Below are 21,103 nucleotides of genomic sequence, written 5' to 3'. Positions count from 1 at the left end.
CATCCATGGTCGGAAATAATTTATCCCGTAACACAAGTCGTGTTTAGGTGTTTACTGTTCAGAAACCAACTGACACAGATCTACTTTTTGTTGCAGAGGCAGAATGAAGAGGAGCAAATGTGCCTCAGCCATGTAGCCTAACTGATAGACTATTCAAATTTGTTATAAAGAAAAATGCGACAACTAAACGTTTAAAAGGGTGAACAAGGGGTGGAAATAGAAGCATACAACAGAACTAATTCTTTATACAGAATGCCAAACAATAACATTTAATAATAATAATAAAATACATGGGGTTTTTTTTACAATCAGATGTTGGCTCTTGGCTAATGACCCCTCAGCTTGTTGTAAGTATGCAGTGCACATTCCTGTGTGTGCGAAATATGTCGGTCTGTAAACGGGATAACTTGGGTATCATGGAAAATCCCTTATTTTCCGGAAACTCAGAAGAAAAAGAAGATCCCTTATTTCCCTTTCGTATTTACCGCTTTGTTGGGTCATCGGTGTGCGGTCACATCGTAGTTCCCATATTTCCTACAGTGCATGAAAGCAGCAGTAACATGCATGGTAACCGGGGCGGTTCTATGTTTGATAGAGCTGGGCGTGGGCTCAACACTCCTCATCCTCGCTCTCTCTGGAAGCACATTGTTCAACGCGGGCTCATTTTACCCAGACCGAATGAATGCCTTGGTGCATTTCTACTGAAAACTAAGCAGTTTCTGAGTGTGAATAAGGTGTGGATATCTGACGACGGCGAGGACCAGACCGAGAATAATCGATTTCATCTGATTGAGCCTGAGAAGCAATAGAGTTGAAACATTTTTTTCCCTCTTTCTCCGGTAGACGAACACGTCGCTCTTGTCGCTAATTAGACCCCAGCTTGTTGTAAGTATGCAGTGCACATTCCTGTGTGTGCGAAATATGTCCGTCTGTACCTAAAGGCAGTGACTGTTTTTTTGTTTTGTCTAATGATAGGTCCGCTTAAAAACGCGTTGTGTGTTTTTTTGGAGATCAATGAAGATTGCGGACCACAGTTGAAACGTTATGTTATCATTACATTGAATTCACACCCGGCAAGCTCTATGTATCTTTATCTATCTTGCTTTTAGTCTTGGCTACGCGGTCGAGGTTTGGCAAGGTTTGAGGATTTTACATAGTCGAGTCAGTTTGTCATCATGCTTTATATTTCAGCCAGATATGATAAACAATCTCCCTTGAGTTCGGCTGTTCAAAACTTGGCCAAGGAGGAACAGACTGCTGTGGATTTTTTTTTTGTTCCACCCCTGCTCATTTTGAAAAAGAAACCGAATGCGTTTAAATTGCCCTATCGTGGAGGGGGATTTATATTCTGTGGCCTGTAGTGTTTCCAGTGTAGAGACAAACTAGAGTAGAAGGCTACTGACGGCAGTGGCCGCACAGACTCGGGTGACGCCCCGTCACACGGAGTGAAAACTGAATGTAGCACTGCGGAAGTTACATTCCATTACAAGGCGTTTGGAAGGCTGGCTTGGAATAAATTTTATTCTAGCCGCTGTCTGCTCAACTTGCTCAGTAAGTTGAAAAGGGAAAACGGGACAGCATCGATGGCTAATTGGCCATCATTCAAATTCTGGCCATAGGGCTGGTAGACCAAGCAGGGATGTAAAGGAGGGTAAACCCACCCAAACAGTTTACTCGTGTTTTTATTTGTCGAGTAGAGTTAACCCACCTTTGACTGACATGCATCTTTATGACAGAATACACATTATACACCATAGTAAGTAGCATCAAGCTGATTTAAGTTACATGAACACTGAGGGTCTTTTAAGGTAAAGCAGACATTGTTTTTCTGAAAATAGAAGTGAATGTTGTATATATTGGTGGTTGTTTGTCTTATGATGATCACCGCCTGGAGGCCATAGTTTATCCACCTTGTAATTCACCATTACATCACTGCTGTTGACCAAAGCATCTCGTCTAAATTATATATGATGCTAGTCCTTCAGTGATTGACTGACGTAAATGACATGTACAATGAAATCGATGTCTGCAGGGTTCAGTGTGTAAATCAGGAATTCAGACAGCTGGCAAACACCTGGAGATAGTCCAGCCAATAATAGAGGTGTGATGTTAATATCTCATCCCTCTCTCTGAACAGCTGTACGCTGAGCACTACTGGACAGCATGACGTATATGAGAGAGCCTCTTCTGGATGCCAAGATCATGTTTTACAAAAGAGCAATTGGTCATTTTGCTTTCATCCATGGAGATTTAATTTGCTGTGTGTAGTCTAGTGTGTATCTGAGGCCCAAAGAGGGCTTGGGAAAGGCTCTAGGGCACACTGGTAAGCAGATTTTAGGGATGGCCCTCCAGATGTTAAGTACTATTGTAGTGCAGACTAGAAATGGCCTTTGTTCCTCGGCTTCGCAACTTGCGGCTCAGTGCCACATAATGTTGTGCTGTTAAGTGAATGCTGATACAGGGGGAGGTCGGTTTGTTTCTGTGGTCCTTCGGAGAGCTGATGTTGGGTGGGATCTTACGTGGGTTCAGCTTTGTGCATGCAACTCACAAGATGCTTTCTGTGCAGAGTGCTTTGACATGTATACGCACACTAAGAGCGATTAGGTCAGTGTCTTCACCCAACTCTCAGATTGCAAGAAGAGCACTGATGAATTTCGAGGTCTTTGGTGTCGTCTGAGCCTCATGGCTCCTCTAACTGGCAGCCCTTTGTGTGGAGGTCAGCTGGCCTTTTCATCTCCGCTGCTGCCTCCACCATCTCACCCTGCCCGACAAGCTGAAAGGATGACCCAGTAGGGAAAAGGTCACTTGGACTCCAGCCCCCTCAAGAGCTGCTGGTTTAAGTATGCACCCAGATACACATTGATTCATGCACAAGCTCTGTATCTGTTTGTTTGTGAGGGAGAAATCATTAGGAGCAAATGTTTATTAATGGATTTTCACAAAAGATTCACACTGAGCAAAATTATGTTTTCGCTCATGCCGCACAATCTTGTCTTGATATTTTCTGTGCCTTCCTCCTCCAGTAGAGGAATCCTATGGATAATTATCATATGGATACTAGTCCTATGAGTGTAATGGGGTTATAGTCCCCATCCATTCCATTTTAATAAATGGATTGATAGATGAATGAATTGATAGACTTCATGATTCTGGATTGTGTTAAGTCCTCACCTCCTTGTGTTTCATTGGCCTCAGAAAATAGAATAGTGATTCCTCAGCTGCCTGTCGACACTTATGTTTGGATGCCATTTAGGAGGATGATGTCATCTGAGAGCAGTGGAAGGGGGCGGTGGGCTATCGAGACTCCAGGATGGGTCTTGGACTCTAAGTATTCGACCGTGATACCTCCCTGGAGAGGTTCTCCTTACCATCATCGCTCCATTAAAAATCTATTATCCCTGCAGTGGGCTTGTGGCTCTGCCAGTATGGATCCTTTAACCAATTAAGCACTTTAATGGAGAGCAGGATGCATGTGGAGAAAGATGGCCATTCTTGTGCCAAAATGGCCATTCTTGTGCAAACTATGTGTTTCTTACGTCATGGCATTGTTTTCCATGTCAAGAGCCTAAGCTATGAAATCATGGAGAAAATAGAGAGGTGTCTTGACCCGAGTCATCAAGTGTTCTGACTCTGAGGATACCCCAGCCATACAGCTGGATTAGCAGGCAAAATATTGACTTTGACAAGGAGGGAGTAGGAGGTCTTTGATTTTTTTTGGTTTGCAGGTCGACCCCTCCCTCCTGTGGTCTGCTGTGCCCTTGGCATATGGAAAGAGTAGCCCTCTCCCTCCCTCGCCCAGAGCCACCCTTCTCCCATCATCCCTCTCGCTGCTCTGTGCTCGCACCCTCAGTAAGCTGTCATGTAAGATTATCCTCTTGGTTCAGGCAGGGCTCTAGGGTTTCAAAACGCACTGTTAATTTCCTAGGCTGGAGGTGGCGAGCTATAAATAACCCTAAACACAGACATATAGTGCTCCTTGAGCAAAAGGGAGCAGCCATGCAGAGATTTAGTGGACTTGGGAACGGAGCGGGTCATGAGCCTGTACACTGCTGTGTCTGAGGCGTATGTGTGAACTGTATGAACTAACTTGTTATCCTGGTATGGGACTCGCTGTTAACTTTTTTTACTGGATTATTGCTTTTGTCAGATGAGCACAACATGATGCTATATTTTTGAGCAAAAGATAAAATGGGCCATATTCTGTTAGTTTTGCATCATCTCAGTGCTGTGTGTGTTTGTGATTGAATGTGTGTGCAAATGTGGACACGTGTTGCACTTCTGGGGCTAATTAGGACTCTAGTAGAGGCTCACGGTGTTCTGACACTAATTACTGTACAATATGACAGTCAGGACAGAGCAGAAGAGGGTATGGGTGGTGTGTGTGGCGCTGCTATAGGGACAGGGCGACCATCTGTGTACAGAATAGGGAGTTCCTATGCTCTGTGTGTGTGTGTGTCAGTGTAAAATGTGTAAAAAGACAGGCTTGATCCGGAGATCATGATCCCATGTGTCTGTGCCTTCATCCCTCCCTTCTATCGGTACAAAGACCAATTCGGTGCAAGCCCCCACTGACAACAAGTGGCTCTGAGGAAATGACAGCAACTCTATCAAAGATTAATTTTGCTACCCATCTCCATATGTATGTGTGGATTATTAATCAGCGGCTGACATGGCCTAGTTTGAGAGGAGATGGCACGGCTGTCTGTTTTCCTCCTGGAGTCTGAGTAGCAGGCTTGGGTGTGTCGAATTTTCATATTAGGCTGTAGATTACAGTCACTTGACAGGTCTGAGATCTTGTTATTTAAGAGGCACACAATAACCAACCACGTCAAAAGCTAGATAGGTGTGTGTGTGTTGGTCAATCTGCAAATGTCAATCTCTTTTTTTATTTTTTTTTATTCATAACTCTAAATCTCTGTGCGATCCCACACTTTCCCCTCCTCATCACTTTACACTGCATTGACATATTATGACAGTTAGGCTGACATTCATGTATGATTAAAGTTTTGGTAGGTTGGGTGTGTGTGGTGAGACTGGGGAAGTTTGAAAAACCAATGGAAATTATTAGAATCTATTACTATTATTGTATTCAGGCTGAATGGGTGGGGAGATCAAGGTCAGATTACTCACAGGGTGAGATTAAGGATAGGGTTGGGGTGTAAGAAGAAGAGGAAGATGGGAGGAGGAGTAGGAATATCCCTCAGGCACAAAACATCTCCTGACTAGTCTCCCCTGCCCTGTCTATTTGGCTGATAGCAGCTGTCCTCACCTGCCGGCATGGACTGGGAATAACAGTGCAGATTGATCTCATCATAAATCTCCATCGAATCAATGCTATGATGCACCTTTTCCAATCCCAATGATCTGGCCATACTTTAGCCTTTGATTCTTTTTTCATGCTGTTGCTGTTCCCACACATCAAAACAGAGTAGTCCCACCTTAACCAAAAAAAGAAAAGCCCCAGTGTGAATCCTTTCCCTGTCTGTAGCTTGTTGCCTACAGTGTCTCTCGCCAGCGAAGGTCTCCGCCTGTGCCAGCATCTGCGTCTGCCCTGCGTAAGTCTCTCCTCTGCACACACAGCCACTGTTTATTTGGTTAGAGGAGGCTGTGAGGAGCGAGGCTGGCTCTGTGGCTCCGGCACGGTCTCTGTACTCTAGCCAGGGCGAGCTGCACCGTGTACCAGGTTGATTTATTTACAGTGGGGGAAAAGGAAGCTAAATGTTTGGCCACAAGATTGAGGGGTCAGGGTAATTCCCTTCCTGTTGTGTTGGAGAATTATATAGCAGTCTGGGTGCTTTTACAAGGAGGCCACTGTTGATATTGGTGATGGTGTGCAGAGCTACCTGCTCCATTTAAATGGCTTACTGGACTAGGGCTGCAACTAACGATTATTTTCATTGTCGATTAATCTGTCGATTTATTTTCTCGATTAATCGATTAGTTGTTTGGTCTATAAAATGTCAGAAAATGGTGAAAAATGTTTCCCAAAGCCCAAGATGACGTCCTCAAATGTCTTGTTTTGTCCGCAACCCAAACATATTCAGTTTACTGTCATAGAGGAGTAAAGAAACCAGAAAATATTCACATTTAAGAAGCTGGAATCAGAGAATTTTGACTTATTTTTCTTAAAAGATTACTCAAACCGATTAATCGATTGTCAAAATAGTTGGCAATTAATTTAATAGTTGACAACTAATCGATCGTTGCAGCTCTATACTGGACCTAGGATGTGTTGCAGCATCGTGTGTCTGAATGGGAGCAAATAAGTGAGTGTGTTGTCTGTCAGAAAGTGAGCAACAAGTCTGCTTTTCCATCAATCATTAACATCAGTGAGCCAACCTTCCGCACATCAACACGTCAGTCACACACACACACACACACACACACACACTGACACCTCAAACACACAAACGGGGGCTCTGACAGAGGTGCATGCGGATTCTATTAATACAACACCACACCCAGGGACAAATATAGGAGTTACTTGGAGTGTGTCTGTTGCTTTTGACTCCCAGCCATGGCATTAGCCTTGTAAGGGGAGTTTTCTCTGGATGCTCTGTGTATTGTGCTCTCCTCAAACTGTCCAGAGGCCATGCTGATGTCACCTGTTACTCCTCTCTGCAAGGAAAGGAACACTCCAGCTGTGTGTATGTTTGTGTATGTATTTTTGTGTGTGTGTTCCTGAGAGAGAGAGAGAGAGAGAGAGAGAGAGAGAGAGAGCACAAGAGAGAGGGTGTGCATGTGTAGCAGTAAGTGTTCCACTCAGGCCGGCCAAAGCGCCGATGTTCGCCGCTGTTCGCCGCTGTTCAGTGTGAGAGGAGTTGGAGTAGCAGGACTACATGGAGCTGCTCTCATTCTCTTCTCTCTATTTGGTCTTTATGTGAGGGATGACAGTTGGTGCCCTGGAGAAGATAGAACGCCATACACAAATTCTAGTGCTCATGAAATCGTGTCAGATTGATTACACACTGTAGCAGGTGTTGCAGGTTAGTTATTTCTACGTTTAACCCACTTAAGCAGGAACATGCAGCGCAGTGAGAACCTGTCGACGAGCCTGTTGAGATATTTAACCCCCGTGTGGCCTTGTTCTAGCGCTGGACAATTCATCGGCAAAAGAAATCGAAATCGCAATATGAACTTCTGCAATTTCCAAATCGCAGAGGCTGCAATTAATTGCGTAAGAGAGAGAGGGGTGTCCAAACTGGATTTCTAAACAAGGTGTTATAGAGCTCAGTAAATCCTGCACACTGACATCTAAAATCACTTTTCTTGAAACAATTTTAAAGTTCTAAAAAATTTATGACAAAAAAAACTTCTGATGTTTAAATCACAATTGCAATATTCTGTCAAATAATCGCAATTAGATTTTTTGTCAATATCTTTCAGCCCTACCTTGTTCTGTTCTGTATGCCCCTCGTTTCACTCTATGCACCATTGCTCTTTGCAGATCTGAAAGGAAAAGCTATGTCTAAACTACAAGGCATGAGAAACACTAAATTTTAAGTCTGTTAGTAAGTGATAGCAAGGCCCATGCGCCCGGGGTGTCAGGGCGGGGCAGATGCAGATAACAGCGCCACAGAGGGAAAATACGATCCTGCTGCTGATGTCATTACTGCCTATTGGTTTATGATGTATGCAGCGATGACTTGGCTTACTGACTGTGATATTCAAATGACACAATCTTAATCATTTATGTTCAAAGGATTTGAATACCATTCTCGCCACTGAGGCAGCAGCTTGGCTCTATATTGCTTTGGGTCTGAGAGTGGACAATTCATTTGTAAATCAGCGTGTTTATTTTTGAGGTGGGGTGGCGTTAGGTAAATACAGTGTCTGGAGTTGACTTTTTGACTGCTGCTGTAAAAGAGAAAGTGAAATTGAACTGCCTCTAGGCCATTGTATCACAGGAAGGTAGAGAGATTCCCAGTGATTTTCCTTTGTGCTCTGTCAATAGCGATGACATCATTGCGATGACATCGCTGACCACTCATTGTCTTCCGTATGATGTCAAACTGAACGGTAACCAAGGGAGGCTCCTGCTGTTGCCATGGGACATCAGCAGTATTTTCTTGTGGTATCCCGCGGTTTTGTGACACTCGCAACAGCTTGCATTTGATTTGATGTTGCAAAAGACTGTGATAGATTCAGTTCTCTCTGCCTCTGACTTATTGACTCATCAATATGTGCTATCATGTCTTATGGTAGACTGGTGGGCTGTTATTGGGTAATTATCGGGATGTAGATTTGGTAACTGTGGTGAATTAGCAATAAGCTGAGTCACACACATCCATCTTCACCACAGATGCCACCGTCTATACCGGCACCACCCATATGACTCCTCTCTCTGCCTGTTGACTCACCTCTCCTGGAATTTCACTGGCCAGCAGTGTGGCGGTAGTGATGTCAGGTGATGTGTGTGTTTGTGTTTGTGTTTGCTTGTGTCTAGGCGCACATATGCATGTGTGGTTCCAGCTGACTCCATACTTGACACCGTGACGCCGCGATCAGAAAAAGCTTACTTTTCTCTAAATCCCCCACAGTTATTGAGCATGCTTGTCACACCAGCATGCATGTGTTCTACAGTAACCGAGTCGCTACGGTGAAATCTGGATTACTTGCACTGTCATTCTTCTTCATTGCTAATCTCCGCCTGTCTCTCTCTCTGCCCCATCCCCTCCATTCTGCTGCTATCTGTTGCTGTATCAATCAGTTAGTTTAGGTGTGAGTTTACAACATGCTCTAGCTGAGTTAACAGCTGTATATTCTGCAGAACTCCTCACAGCTAAAAGGATTTTAAGGCTTTACATAAATGGTTGCTTTACTCTCTCAGCACAACTATGAATTCCAAATAAACATCCAAAGGTGAAAAATGTCTTTTGTGCTGGCTAAGTTCCCCACTGGATAATTGAGTGTAGGTTTTGCATGTACTTCCCCTTTGGAAATGCAGTTTGAATTTTAGCTGTTATAATGTTCTACAAATGCTTTCCTTCTGTTCTGTTTTCAAATACCCAGTAGGTCCAGAAATTCAAGTTAAATTAGGGTTTGCCTGGAAAGTGTGTAAGTTCAGGCCTATGTGAAATGGATATCAGTCCTGTTTTGTCAAGAGGCTGACGTGTTTCTTTAATAATGCGCCCTTGATTTATGGCCAGGGCAGCCCTGTAATATTGACTGGACCTATTAACCGGGTTCAGTGGGTCCATAGGGGGCAACTGGAGACACACCTGGAGTCATAAAATCCTCTTTTAGGCCTCTTGTTCTGTTTCTCGTAGACTGAACCCCGCAGAAGGAACCTCTACAAACCAACAAGAAACACAGTTCATCTGCTGTAATCGTGCCTAGCTTTATTAGCAATGTTCAATTGATCTAGCTCATTGTAGACAGAGAAAATTGATGCAGATCTCTTTCAAGGATGATATTGAATCTTTTAACATGTATTACTCACTGGAAAGCTTTCTGTTGGCTGTGTTTTGTCAGTGTCGCTTGTAAATTTGGTAAGCAGAGATCATAATAGCACTCTATTTTTTGTTTTTTGTTTTTTTTTCCAGCCTGTGAAATGCTCTGTTCGCCTCGTGCTCTGTTGTAAGTGCACAGTGGGCTCAGAGGTAGGCATCAGTAATGTGAAGCCTGAGTGATGAGGATCAGTCTGCCAGTGTCATGCCCCTCCTTTTCTTTTTTTTTTCTCTTTTTTCTCCCTCTCTCCCTTCCCCTCCCTCTCATACACACTCTCGCTGCTCACATTGAGCGGGAGAGGATTGGAACATTGAGTACCTTCAGCACATTTTTCACATTCCCCTCTGAGGGTCTCAACCTCAGCCCCCACTACACACACACACACACACATCACTAATGCTTCTCACTGCTAGGCAGAGATGGTAGTGGCTGTATGTTTGTGTTGTCTGTAACACTATGAACAGATTTGCTGCCCCCCCACTCCCCCCAGTTTAAGCCATGTGAGGAAAAAGGCACTGAGGCAGTCCAGTGGCACAGAATAGCCAAGCTCCTTCCCAGAGTTCTGCGTGTGTCAGCGCTGTGGCTCCGTCCACGCTTGCCAATGCATATGATGTCAGGGAGAGTTTGTTTCCTGCCAGTGTGCTAACCTGCCCCTTTCTCTGCTCCCTTCCTTCCAGAAGCAGCAGCAGCAGCAGCAGCAGCAGCAGCGGTGGTGTGCGGTCAGCAGCAGCAGCAGCAGCGGCGGCGGCGAAGATGACGGAGTATAAGCTGGTGGTGGTGGGAGCTGGAGGCGTGGGCAAGAGCGCACTCACCATCCAGCTCATCCAGAACCACTTTGTGGATGAATATGACCCCACTATCGAGGTACGGCTCTCTTCTACAAACGGCACGGTTTTAACTTCTTTGTGACTGTCCCTTGAATTTCTGTGTAGCTGTAAGCCTCGCAGGCGTATTGGTTTGCATGTGTGTCATACATGTGTCCACGTCTACAGCTGACCACTGTGTCAGAATAGTGTCTGATGTCATGCTCCCCCACCCACCCCCACCCATCCACTGCTGAATGGATTTGTCTCGGTCCTGCAGAGACTACTGCTCAGTCTAAAATTTAATTTACAAACGGATGCTGTGGCAGTTCTCCAAAGGGTCAGGTTTGGAAGGAGTCCCTAATTCTGTTTTGAGGCGAAACATTTACTCTACCCTTCTCTTCTTTGTAATTCCTTTTTTTTTTTTTTTTTTTTGCCTTGAAAACAAGAGACTGAGAGACGCTGCAGAGAGGAGAAAGAGGGCCAGAGAGAATGTCAGTCTGTTTTCTCCTCTCGTCTCTCTCCCCTTCTCTCTCTCTCTCTCCCTCTCTCTCTTTCTCTCTGTCTCCCCTCTCTCTTTCTCACCACGCCTGCCTCTGGCCGGACAATGTCCTTTTTGTGTATTTGCATTCCTGGCCCCTATGCTCTCACAAACAAAGGGACGGCACTCCATGTTTGTGTGGCTGTGTGTTGGAAGGCTAAACATTGGCCCTGATACCCTGCTCCTCTGATCGCTCTCTGTTCATCTGACCTGGATCTGGACAGGGAATTTATGGCAGATATCGGCTGATGCGTGCTCAGCCAGCAGCACATCTGTGTGTGTGGATGTGTGCACGATTGTCCTGCACAGCATTGAGTGTACAAAGCCAAGGATGTCCGTAAGAAAGCCGTGTCACATCCCCAGTGGTAGTGTAGCGGTAAAGACCCAAAAACTGCTCTCTCTTATTTGACTGTTTTCACCACATCTCCGCTGCTCTAACTTTTGGTGGTCCCTCCCCTTTTGCAGGACTCGTACAGGAAGCAGGTGGTGATTGACGGCGAGACGTGTCTGCTGGACATCCTGGACACTGCAGGTCAGGAGGAGTACAGCGCCATGAGGGACCAGTACATGAGGACAGGGGAGGGCTTCCTCTGTGTCTTCGCCATCAACAACACCAAGTCCTTTGAGGACATTCACCAGTACAGGTGTGTGTGAGAGAGAGAGCAGGGGGCATCACTAATGATTATGATTAGCATTATATTGGTATTGAGGATTATGGGATCTATCATTGTGGATTTTAAGTGTATGTGCATGCGTTTGCTGCCTAGGTCGCTGAGCTGTTCAGGGGTGGAGTATGGACACAAAATAATTTATTTTAGTTCACTATAGAGCTAGCATCAGGCTAGTATCAGGGTTCAACAAGTGATTTTCCCCATTTTAGCCACCTGTCTAACTTTGTTCTACTGTTGATTACTGCCGATCTGTATCAAGTCGGGTTATTATCCTTTATGAGGTGAAGCAAGGCTCCATTATGTGATTGCTAACATCAGTGACTGTGACTGTTTCAACCTCTGTGTTCAAAAATAAGCTTTTTTTATCATCGGACACATACATTTCCATGACACCTACCCATAAGCCTTGCAAACTCCTGTCCAATCACACGATCAGAACAGAGCAGCTCTCTCCACTGTCACACTCTGACTCGGTAGCTAGCTCTGCGCTCCATAACAGCCCAAGTATCCTAATACCCAGCACGTCTGTTTGAGAGAAATTGTATCTTACTGTATGTCTGATCCACCGTTGTCTTTAAGCGTTTACTCGTGGAGAATCGGTAAAATGCTGTACAATTGGTTACAATCTGACACAAAACCATTTGTATCGGAGTGCTGGCCGGTTGATTGAAATCGGCGCTGTGCCGTAAAGCACCATGGAAAATGATTTGTTTCTCGTTTTTCTCAGATTTCAAAAATGCAAATCCCATTTAGTTATCCATTACTGTTGCACTGTTAAGTCTCTGATCTATTGAATGAGTGGAACCATATGGAACCAGCTATTCTGAAATCCGGGTGCTACAAATGAACAGTCAAAACACTTCCGGAACCTTTGATGATGTCATGATTACAATGTGACTAGCCAGCTCTGTAAGGTGCTGGATATGTGTATTTGTATATGCAGTGGGTGTTTGTGTGTTTCTGGGGCTCCCACGGGGTCTGGGTGGGGAGAGGGGTGTGTGTGTGTGTGTGTGTGTGTGCGCCAGCTCTCTGCAGTAGTAGGGTGATGTCATGTTGTAGCGTTTAACACGGCTAAAGAAAGCTTAGCCCCCGACTGGAGGATTACAGCACGCTGCCAATGAAATCGATCCTGACTCAATTAGAGGAGAGGGGAGAGGTAGCACTCCCAAGGACAGAGAAGGAGAAAGGGAGGGAGGGGAGAATTTCAGTTGGAAATGACGATATTCTCTCTTTCTCTCATTGTGTCTTTCTCATTATATTAGATACCCGACTGCCAGTATGGCACGTGCCAAATAGAGAGACCACACATTGCCTCTTCCTCTATCATACATCTTTTAGAGGGTTCTGAGTTTATTACCAGTGCTTTCATTTGGCTCGCTGCCACTGCAGCCCAGCCTTGTTTGTGCCAGGTTTAACACAACTGCTGACATCACTCTGAAAGGATGGACCACTGTGCAACTTATGAAAGCATGTTTGGATCTTAGGCTGGATGCTAGAATAGGTGGTGGTCTGCTTCGAGTTGCCAAGTTATTTAAAGATCTGCGGTCTGTTTGACAGGCAAAGTGCGCAAGGCTTCTTTGTGGAGCTCACTGCTCCTCTAATGTTGGCACACATTGGCACAACACACCACCTGACTACAGTTGGGCCTGGGCTCTACACAGGCAGTGTGTTTTGATTTTTCTCTTCATTTGAACCTACCCAGCGCTATCATACCATACACAGAATGCGCCAAGCTGATAAGATTGTATCTACTTTCTGTTTTCCCAGGCATTTTTAATACCACCATTAGACTTGAAATACCTGCCTCGCCAGCATATAACAAGGCACGGTCTAATCTGAGTGGCATGTCTGCTGTGACACCAAGACAACAGAAGCAGTGTGGTCATAAACACCACTAGTGTTGACTGCAGATGTACTGGGCTGGGCTGTAGCTAATGTAACCTGCTGTACTGTGGCTGAGGGAGACGAGGGGAGGCAGGAGCTGATAGATTGATCTGACCCGCTCCTCGCAGTCAGTCCTGCTGGCTGGCTGGCGTTTGGCGCTGGCTGGTGTAGTGATGAGGTAATGCTGTTTGCTGCCTGCCTGCTGTCCGTCCCCCTCCCTTCCTCTCTGCCTCCCTCCCTCCCTCCTTCAGCAGTGCAGCACAGCCCAGCGCCAGTGGGCCCCCGGCTCTTCCTCAGGGTCCTAGAGCTCCCTGGGTGGCTGGATCTCCAGTGGTGGGGCTGCTGTTGTTTATGAAGCAGGGAGGATCCCAGACAGGGGAGATGACTCTGTGAATTGTGACTAAATGCTGGGATTTGTTTGGGAACAGTCACAACTTAGCAGATAAACATGTAAAGTATAGAGGTGTTGAGACCCTGCCCCGACTAGATTTGTAAATGCATGTTATTTTACTGTTCGACAGACTTCTTATTCTCTTTTTTTCCTGTCAACTCGCAGAGAACAGATCAAACGTGTTAAGGACTCAGACGACGTTCCTATGGTGCTTGTGGGTAACAAATGTGACCTCCCGGCACGCACAGTGGACACACGGCAAGCCCAGGAACTGGCCCGCTCCTACGGGATCCCTTACATCGAGACCTCCGCCAAGACACGACAGGTACCGAACAGTGAGCACACACCCACATGCACCAAGAGACACACACGTCTCATGGAAAAAAAACCTTCTCCTCCTTTCTGTCTTTCTCTCTCTCTCTGACATTAGGAACATTAGTCATTATTAATGTCACAACTCAGATTTCCTGGGTGTTTTTTTCCCCCGTACTGCAACATAGTCACCAATAAATATAGTATTTCTCAACATTTCTGTGTTTTATGTGTTATGGCCAACTATTTAACATTTTCACATGAGTGATGAATGTGGATGTATGTGAACACATACACATGAAGCAGCAAATGCCCCTCGGTGTGATGTGTTTTGCGGTGCCGGGAACATTTTATTATGCTGCAGGCAATGACTCATAGCCCAGGTTACCTTGGCTCGAGAACAGAGCTATTGGAAAGGCCTCACAAGGACAAGTCACTGCACACCTCCCACTGTGACTCGCTGTCACACATTATGTACTTACATACACTCTTAAATTCAATACTGAAGTGGCAGCATGTCAGTCATTTCAATTCAAGAGTTGGCTAACTTGTTTTTGATATTATGATTCCCTGATTAACAGCGTCTCAAATGATCATGGTTGCCATGGTGATGTTGCTCAGCCTTTGAATGGTGAATATGCTTGAGGGGGGCTTTGCGTCAGTAAAAGTGACGTGCAGTGTAGATTTAGCATTGAGACTTGTAAATGCACATATTTTTCTCTAACCTTTGTGTGTGTGTGTGTGTGTGTGTGTGTGTGTGTGTGTGCAGGGAGTGGAGGACGCCTTCTACACACTGGTGAGGGAGATCAGACAGCACAAGCTGAGGAAGCTGAACCCCCCAGATGAGAGTGGTCAGGACTGTATGAGCTGTCGCTGTGTGGTATCGTGATGCAGGTCAGACATTTTTCAACAGATTACACTTTCATGTTTTACAGCTACATAATTATTACATTAGGTCCTTAATGCTGGAAGTTTTAATGTGTATGACTGCCCAGTCTAAGGAGGACACATTTGAAACCATATAGTTCATAATTTCAATTATTTTTTTCCTCTAGAAGCAATAATGACACTAACATCTATCCCTCTCTCCTGTTTCCCCTGTTTCCTCCCCCAGCTCACTGTTGCAGGGTGAGGAGAGGTCCTACGGCGCATAGTGGCAGCATGGACATGAAGATTGACAGATGAAACGACTCAATGATGAAACATAAACTTTTTTTTAAAAAAGAGGATGATCGAAGCAAAAGCTCGCAAGGAAACCACCAGAGCTGACTTGTACCATAGACCTTTATGGAAAGGAGGATTTGGACCGTTGCCTAAGCGGCTGGCTGTACTAGCCTGGTCCGGTCCCTCTTTTGGTCCATGTCTGCCTGTGAGCAACACCACTAATGACTCTTGTCAACTCCAGTGTGGTCTCGCTGGGCAGCTCCACAAGTTCCTGCTAACTTATTGTTTTCAGTCTCAACACTGGTCTTAAAGGGGGTGTCAAGCAACCTCCTCCCACCTTGAAAGCCTAATTCCACTCCCCCCGCCTGCCTCCTGGATGGACTGACTGGACTGGACTGGAATGGAATGGACTGGACATTAGTTACCCCCTCGAATAAATGCCCCATCCCACCTTACTCCGCCTTTTGCTTCCCTCGAATGGCTGTGTAGTAACCTCATTATACTGGATACAGGGGGTGGAGTCTGACATGAGATGCCACATGGGAATTACTATAATTTGTTGTTGTTGTTTAACAGTTAGCCTAGCCGTAAAAAAAAAAAAAAAACATATTTTATTTTGTTTTGATATGGAACTTTTTCTGTGATTGGAGGATTTGAAAGTGATCACTGAGCGCTGTTAAGTGAGCAAGGATGTTTATTTCGGGTGAAACATGGTTGACATTTTTCATGACCTGTCCGGCTCAGTTGGAAGTCCTTTGTGTACGGATGGTGTTCTACGTTTTAATGGAGAAAATAAAAGATGGACTAATTTTTCCAGAATGCAGCTGCCTTCACCCCTCACAGCCCCAGATGTTTGCGTGCTAAGGGTTAACTCTTTGTGGAATAATAATAGTAATGGCTAGTGTAGGTTCTGGTGCAATAGGATTGTTTACTGTCTGATTTTAGGCAAAAGGATTGGGGAACAAACCATCTCTCATGCCTACTTATTTTCTTGTATTTCTTTGGTTTAGGAAGGAGAGGTACAGTACATGAAATTTTTACTTGCTGTCATCTTCACAGTTGCCAAGACTGAAGAGGTCGCCTTTTAGAATAGGATACAGTCGCGCAGAGACCATGACAGTGACAGACTATGGTTTGAGACAATATGATTTTCTTGCATTTAATTAGATGTACAACTGTTATTTACTGTAAGGGGCGATATTACAGGCATTTTATAGATTGCAAGTATCGTTCACTGTTGATAAGGCTCAGGAATTCGGGTCCAGGAAGGTTCCATCTCATGGTCCTGGACCCCAAGAGTAGGAATGTCACCAGTTCGCTTTGCAGAGTGTAACGCACAAGTCCTGCCTTGGAGTATGGGCGACCTGTCGGACAGTAACTTCAGTTTTGCCACACACCAAACTATCCTCAAACCGCTCCTCTTTCTCTTCACAATTGCCGCCTCAGCTCTCGAAAGGAACAATAACCAGTTAGGTGCTAACCTTGTCAGAACCATACTGATATCTGGAACTGTTATGTATAATAGGTGATTGATATTGGGTTTTTGGGGGTGCACTGCTTTGTTTCTCAATATTGACTAGCTTGTGCTCTCCAAAATGTAACTGCATTCATTTGCTGCCTAAATGAAAACGACTGCTCTGTGTTTATCTTGCCTTATCTGTTAGCTAGTTAGTACCTCATGTATGCAGTGAAGTCTACCAGGGACAAATGTTTGGTGTTCTGTATGTTTCATTGTTCTGTTTGACTATATGTGCAACTGAAGAAGTAGAGAAGTGTGTTGAGGTTAGACTTGCACTGTACAGTATTTGATGTTTTAATTGACCCAAGAAAGACAGGCCAAGCCCCCAAAACACTACACTGATCGAAGGGTTTTTCTTTTATGGCATGCCCGTCTGAATGCGATTGTGTTTAAAGTGACTGAAATACAACAATGTTAAGAAAATGCTTTTGACAAGGCCCACTACAAGTTATTCTGTCTGTCTACCATAGTTCACTCAGATGGTCTAAATTGTGAATATACATTAAAAGAATATGAAGGTGAAGCCCTTTGAACTCTTTTCCTTTGAGAAAGTCCATTAAATTGGAACATGTGATGTCGATTACAAGAAACTGTTGTTTTGAATCCTTTACAGCCTTTTGCCATCACTTCCAAATTGCATTCTTGGTATATGCGCAGTGAGTTTGCACACTGTATTGACTTAGAGACTCAAACCTTTAAACCTCTCCCAACACACTGATCTGAGAAATGGTCATGCATGATGACACATAGAGTCCCAGGCAGTACAGACAGGTTTTGGCAATATTATTAAGATGCAAACCTCAGAAAGACATCTCGGACCTCTTGTGTGAAAGCCTGTTATCGTCAGCAGACATCTGAATGTCTTGAAATGCTCTTTCACCGCTGTCTCCTGAGGTTCAAGGGAAACCATGATATTTTTATTTTTGTCTTGGTTTGTACAGTTACAGTGAGGCTTATGTACTCACATAACATGGCTTAAAGAAATATGATCATCTAGATATTGTGTGGATGATAGTGGTCAGGTTGTCTTAATTGTTTATTTTTTGACTCGGAGGGAGGTTCTAAACTGTGAATGTGTTTAAGTGAGTTATTAGATATTGTTTGATTCGCGCTGAGGAACTGTTTAACTTACTCAACAAAAAAAAAGCCTTGTGTTGAAAAGAAAATACACAATATTGAAATAATGTGGGATTGCCATATGTTTAGGGTTGGTCTTTGGTTCTACTGTTAGTTGTGTATTGACTAACATTTATTTTTCACCCAATGTTCTTAACATGTATTTACAGTCCCCATAGTATGCTTGTCCTTTCCCTGTGTCTATCTTTATACAGTACATCCACGGTAGTACCATAAAATTCCACAAATCTATGCATTCAATTCCCATTAAATAAGAATAACTGTCATGTTGCAGCAGGGATACTCAGCCAGCAAACCACAAGTATACATGTCTGAATAGCTGGCAAGCATGACAAAGACTGTATGGACCATTGGGAGTTTTGCACAAGGATACAGTGGGCTTAAGGGCTTGTTTCTCCCTTGCAAACTGTGGAATGAGGGGTGTGGAAGGAATTTGTGAAAATGTCAACTGTTTAACTATTTAAGATGTATTTACTCTTCAACGATGTGGCAAATGTATAGCAGGACAGGAATAAAGATGTCAAGATGAACCCACTTCTTGGTCCCGTATCTGTTGACTTTCACAATGCTTTCCTCTGTTTCCAGTTTGAGAGTTGCTGCCATCTACAGGCAGATCTGGTGTTTGTCAGTATGACCATGGGTAATCTGAGTGGTCATGGACAGGAACAAGGGGATTTCTTCTTTCTTAAATAAATACTTAACAATGAAATATCATGCAACCATTATAGGACATCTGAAATATAAATTGTTTCATTTGTCTGCCGTCAGTACTGTCCAGTTGACACAACTTTGCCAAATCAGTATGCAACTTGCATGCATATGTGACTCATAAGCTTCACTTACTGGCCATAATTGGACAAGCACAATCATGGTGAAGGTTCAAAGAACAGTCATAAAGCTCATGTGTAAAGCACACCCAGGGGTTTGGCACAAGAGCGTCTCATGCTTCCTATCAACAATGCCATTTACAAGGACTGTTAGATTGTACAGGTAAACAGTTAAGCCTAATACATTTTCTAGTGACCTTAGTGAAGCATGTAAATTAGTTTCCTGAAATCATAACACATGGCTCTAGAGCACATCATCAAAGAGAAAGCTCTGAATGTTGATTCTTCATTGATAAGTGTTTAATGTGATGCTAATATATTAATCTTTGTCTAGGTAACAATTCTTATATTTATAAAAGAATGTCAGACTTGTGAAATAAGCAGGCTATACCTACAGATATTTGGCTCATTATACACACCCACTGCTTGATAATGATTTGCTGCAGGTGAAATTATTAAACTTCTGTGGAAAAGCACTTTAAAGCCATAGCAGAGAAAATAGGTCAAGTTTGTTTTTTGTCACTTCCAACAATTCAAAAGGAAGGAGGATGTACTTATTAAGTGCAATGAGGATGGATTTTGAAAACATGTGGGATATGTTTGTGTTTTATCAGCCATAATCCAGCGCTTGTATTGATGGTGATACTGGGAGTACCAGTGGAGTTGACTGGTTTGACAGAGGTTGCAGGACAGGTAATAATAATCTTATGTATAGCATTTTACAATTACAAAGTGCTTTACAACAGAGTAGGTTAAACAAAGGTAAAATCAAGAGTAAAAAGTAAAAAGCAATGTAGGAAAAGCAAGAGAGATAAAAGAAAAGCACACATGTGGAGATAAAACTAATGTATGATTTATTTAATCCTGACCCAACTGATTAGACAGTTGCACCATTCTCATTATCTATAAAACTAACTAAAATAAGTTGGTTAATTGGGTCACGTTATACTCCTGTCATGTTTGTTCAAGCCCTGTAGCCTAGTTACTGCTTTTTAGGGCTCCGTTTGATTTGCATAATTGTGAGGCTGCTCAGTTATTGGCCCACAAGGGCAATAAAAGATAAGTGGTTGTCCATAAACCCAAGAAAGAGGAAACGTTAAGACTTGGTCGAGTGTTGGTGATAGAAAAGATACAAAACAAAAGTAATATTTTGTCTAGATTTTCATCTCAGGTAATCCATAATCATGACATACTACGACAGTGTGGATAAGATTAAGAAAATGCTCCCCAAGGTAAGAAAATTCATCAGCATTTGACAGAAGTTTTTTATTCTCTTTCTAAATCAAATATCGCAACATAGCCTACAGTAGTTGTACTTTCACTTGAAGATGTTTTTCAGTGTCTGATTGTTGTTTGTTTTTATGAAGACATATCTTGAACGGAAACATGTGGCCCATGAAATATATGTTGCACTGACCCACTACAAAAGCCTTGTGCCCATGATGGATAAATATGGTAAGAAGCACAACAGCAGTTCTGCTTTGTCATAGCCTGCTATGATACTATTTCACATGTGGGGATTCATAACTGTGTCATTCAGCTATTTGAACAAGCATTTACTGTATGTGATATAACCAACGCTGCCTGTTTGTACAGTTTTCAACGATGGCACTACAAAGGGTTTAATGAGTCTATCAGGAACCATTCCTGTCTTATATGAAGGTAACAATTCCCTTGCATCTTATACCATATGATCCTATTAAATGATCAAATATATAACCAGAGGTTGACTGTATCATGTTTAGATTCAGATCAATTCAGAAGAAAGTAAGAAAAAAATATCTTTCAGTGTATTGTAATTGTAAACCCTGTTCTTATACAAGCCAACACCTACAACATCCCAGTATGCCTGTGGCTTGGGGAAAGCTACCCCCAGACTGCACCCATCTGCTATGTCAAGCCCACCCGAGAGATGATGATCCTCACAGCAGAGCACATCACTAGCAATGGTGAAGTCCTGCTGCCTTACCTGCAGCAGTGGAAGCATGTAAGAGAACTGAACTTTAATGTGTATTATTGGACAGGACTGTGTGTAATATGAGATGAGTAATGGCAACAGGCTAAAGGACTGATGTCTACACTGTCAGACAATAAACAGAACTGAATGCACTGAAGCAGGAGAAACCAGTGCATTTTTAAAACATTTGAATTCAATTGCTTCATTCTATAAGAACTCAAGAACAGCAGCTTCCTTTAGACGCACTGACGTTTACACCAGGATGTAGTTTAAAGCCTTACACCCATGTTATATTGGCTTGATTTGTCTTTTCTCCCATCAGACTGAGTGTGACCTAGTGAGTCTGCTTCAGGTGATGGCTGCCATGTTTGGAGAATTCCCCCCCGTATGCGTAAAACCTCATCCAGAGCCAGAACAAGCCTCTTGTAAGTAACACTCAGACGCAGG

At 43.6% G+C, this 21,103-nt stretch overlaps 1 protein-coding gene across 2 annotated transcripts; it reads left to right on the top strand.

Moving 5' to 3' along the window:
* Positions 1 to 653: 653 nt before the first annotated feature.
* hrasa (HRas proto-oncogene, GTPase a) lies at positions 654 to 18,399 on the top strand. 2 transcript variants are annotated; one of them, XM_071519061.1, is made up of 6 exons: positions 654 to 885; positions 10,134 to 10,314; positions 11,260 to 11,438; positions 13,906 to 14,065; positions 14,822 to 14,946; positions 15,167 to 18,399. In XM_071519061.1, exons 2-5 carry the CDS (start codon positions 10,204 to 10,206, stop codon positions 14,939 to 14,941), a joined length of 570 nt encoding a protein of 189 aa, XP_071375162.1. In that variant the 5' UTR covers positions 654 to 885; positions 10,134 to 10,203; the 3' UTR covers positions 14,942 to 14,946; positions 15,167 to 18,399. The 2 variants fall into 2 exon arrangements, with proteins under 2 accessions (XP_071375162.1, XP_071375163.1); XM_071519062.1 differs by having other exon boundaries at positions 10,131 to 10,314.
* Positions 18,400 to 21,103: the final 2,704 nt, after the last annotated feature.

Source organism: Centroberyx affinis, unplaced genomic scaffold (assembly GCF_046629955.1).
Source record: "Centroberyx affinis isolate AG114_WGS23_722 - 3 ecotype Tasmania unplaced genomic scaffold, CSIRO-AGI_Caff_v1 ptg000653l_1, whole genome shotgun sequence".
Taxonomy (NCBI): Eukaryota; Metazoa; Chordata; class Actinopteri; order Beryciformes; family Berycidae; genus Centroberyx; species Centroberyx affinis.
Note: the sequence above shows the minus strand (reverse complement) of the source record. Positions and strands in the feature narration are given on the sequence as shown.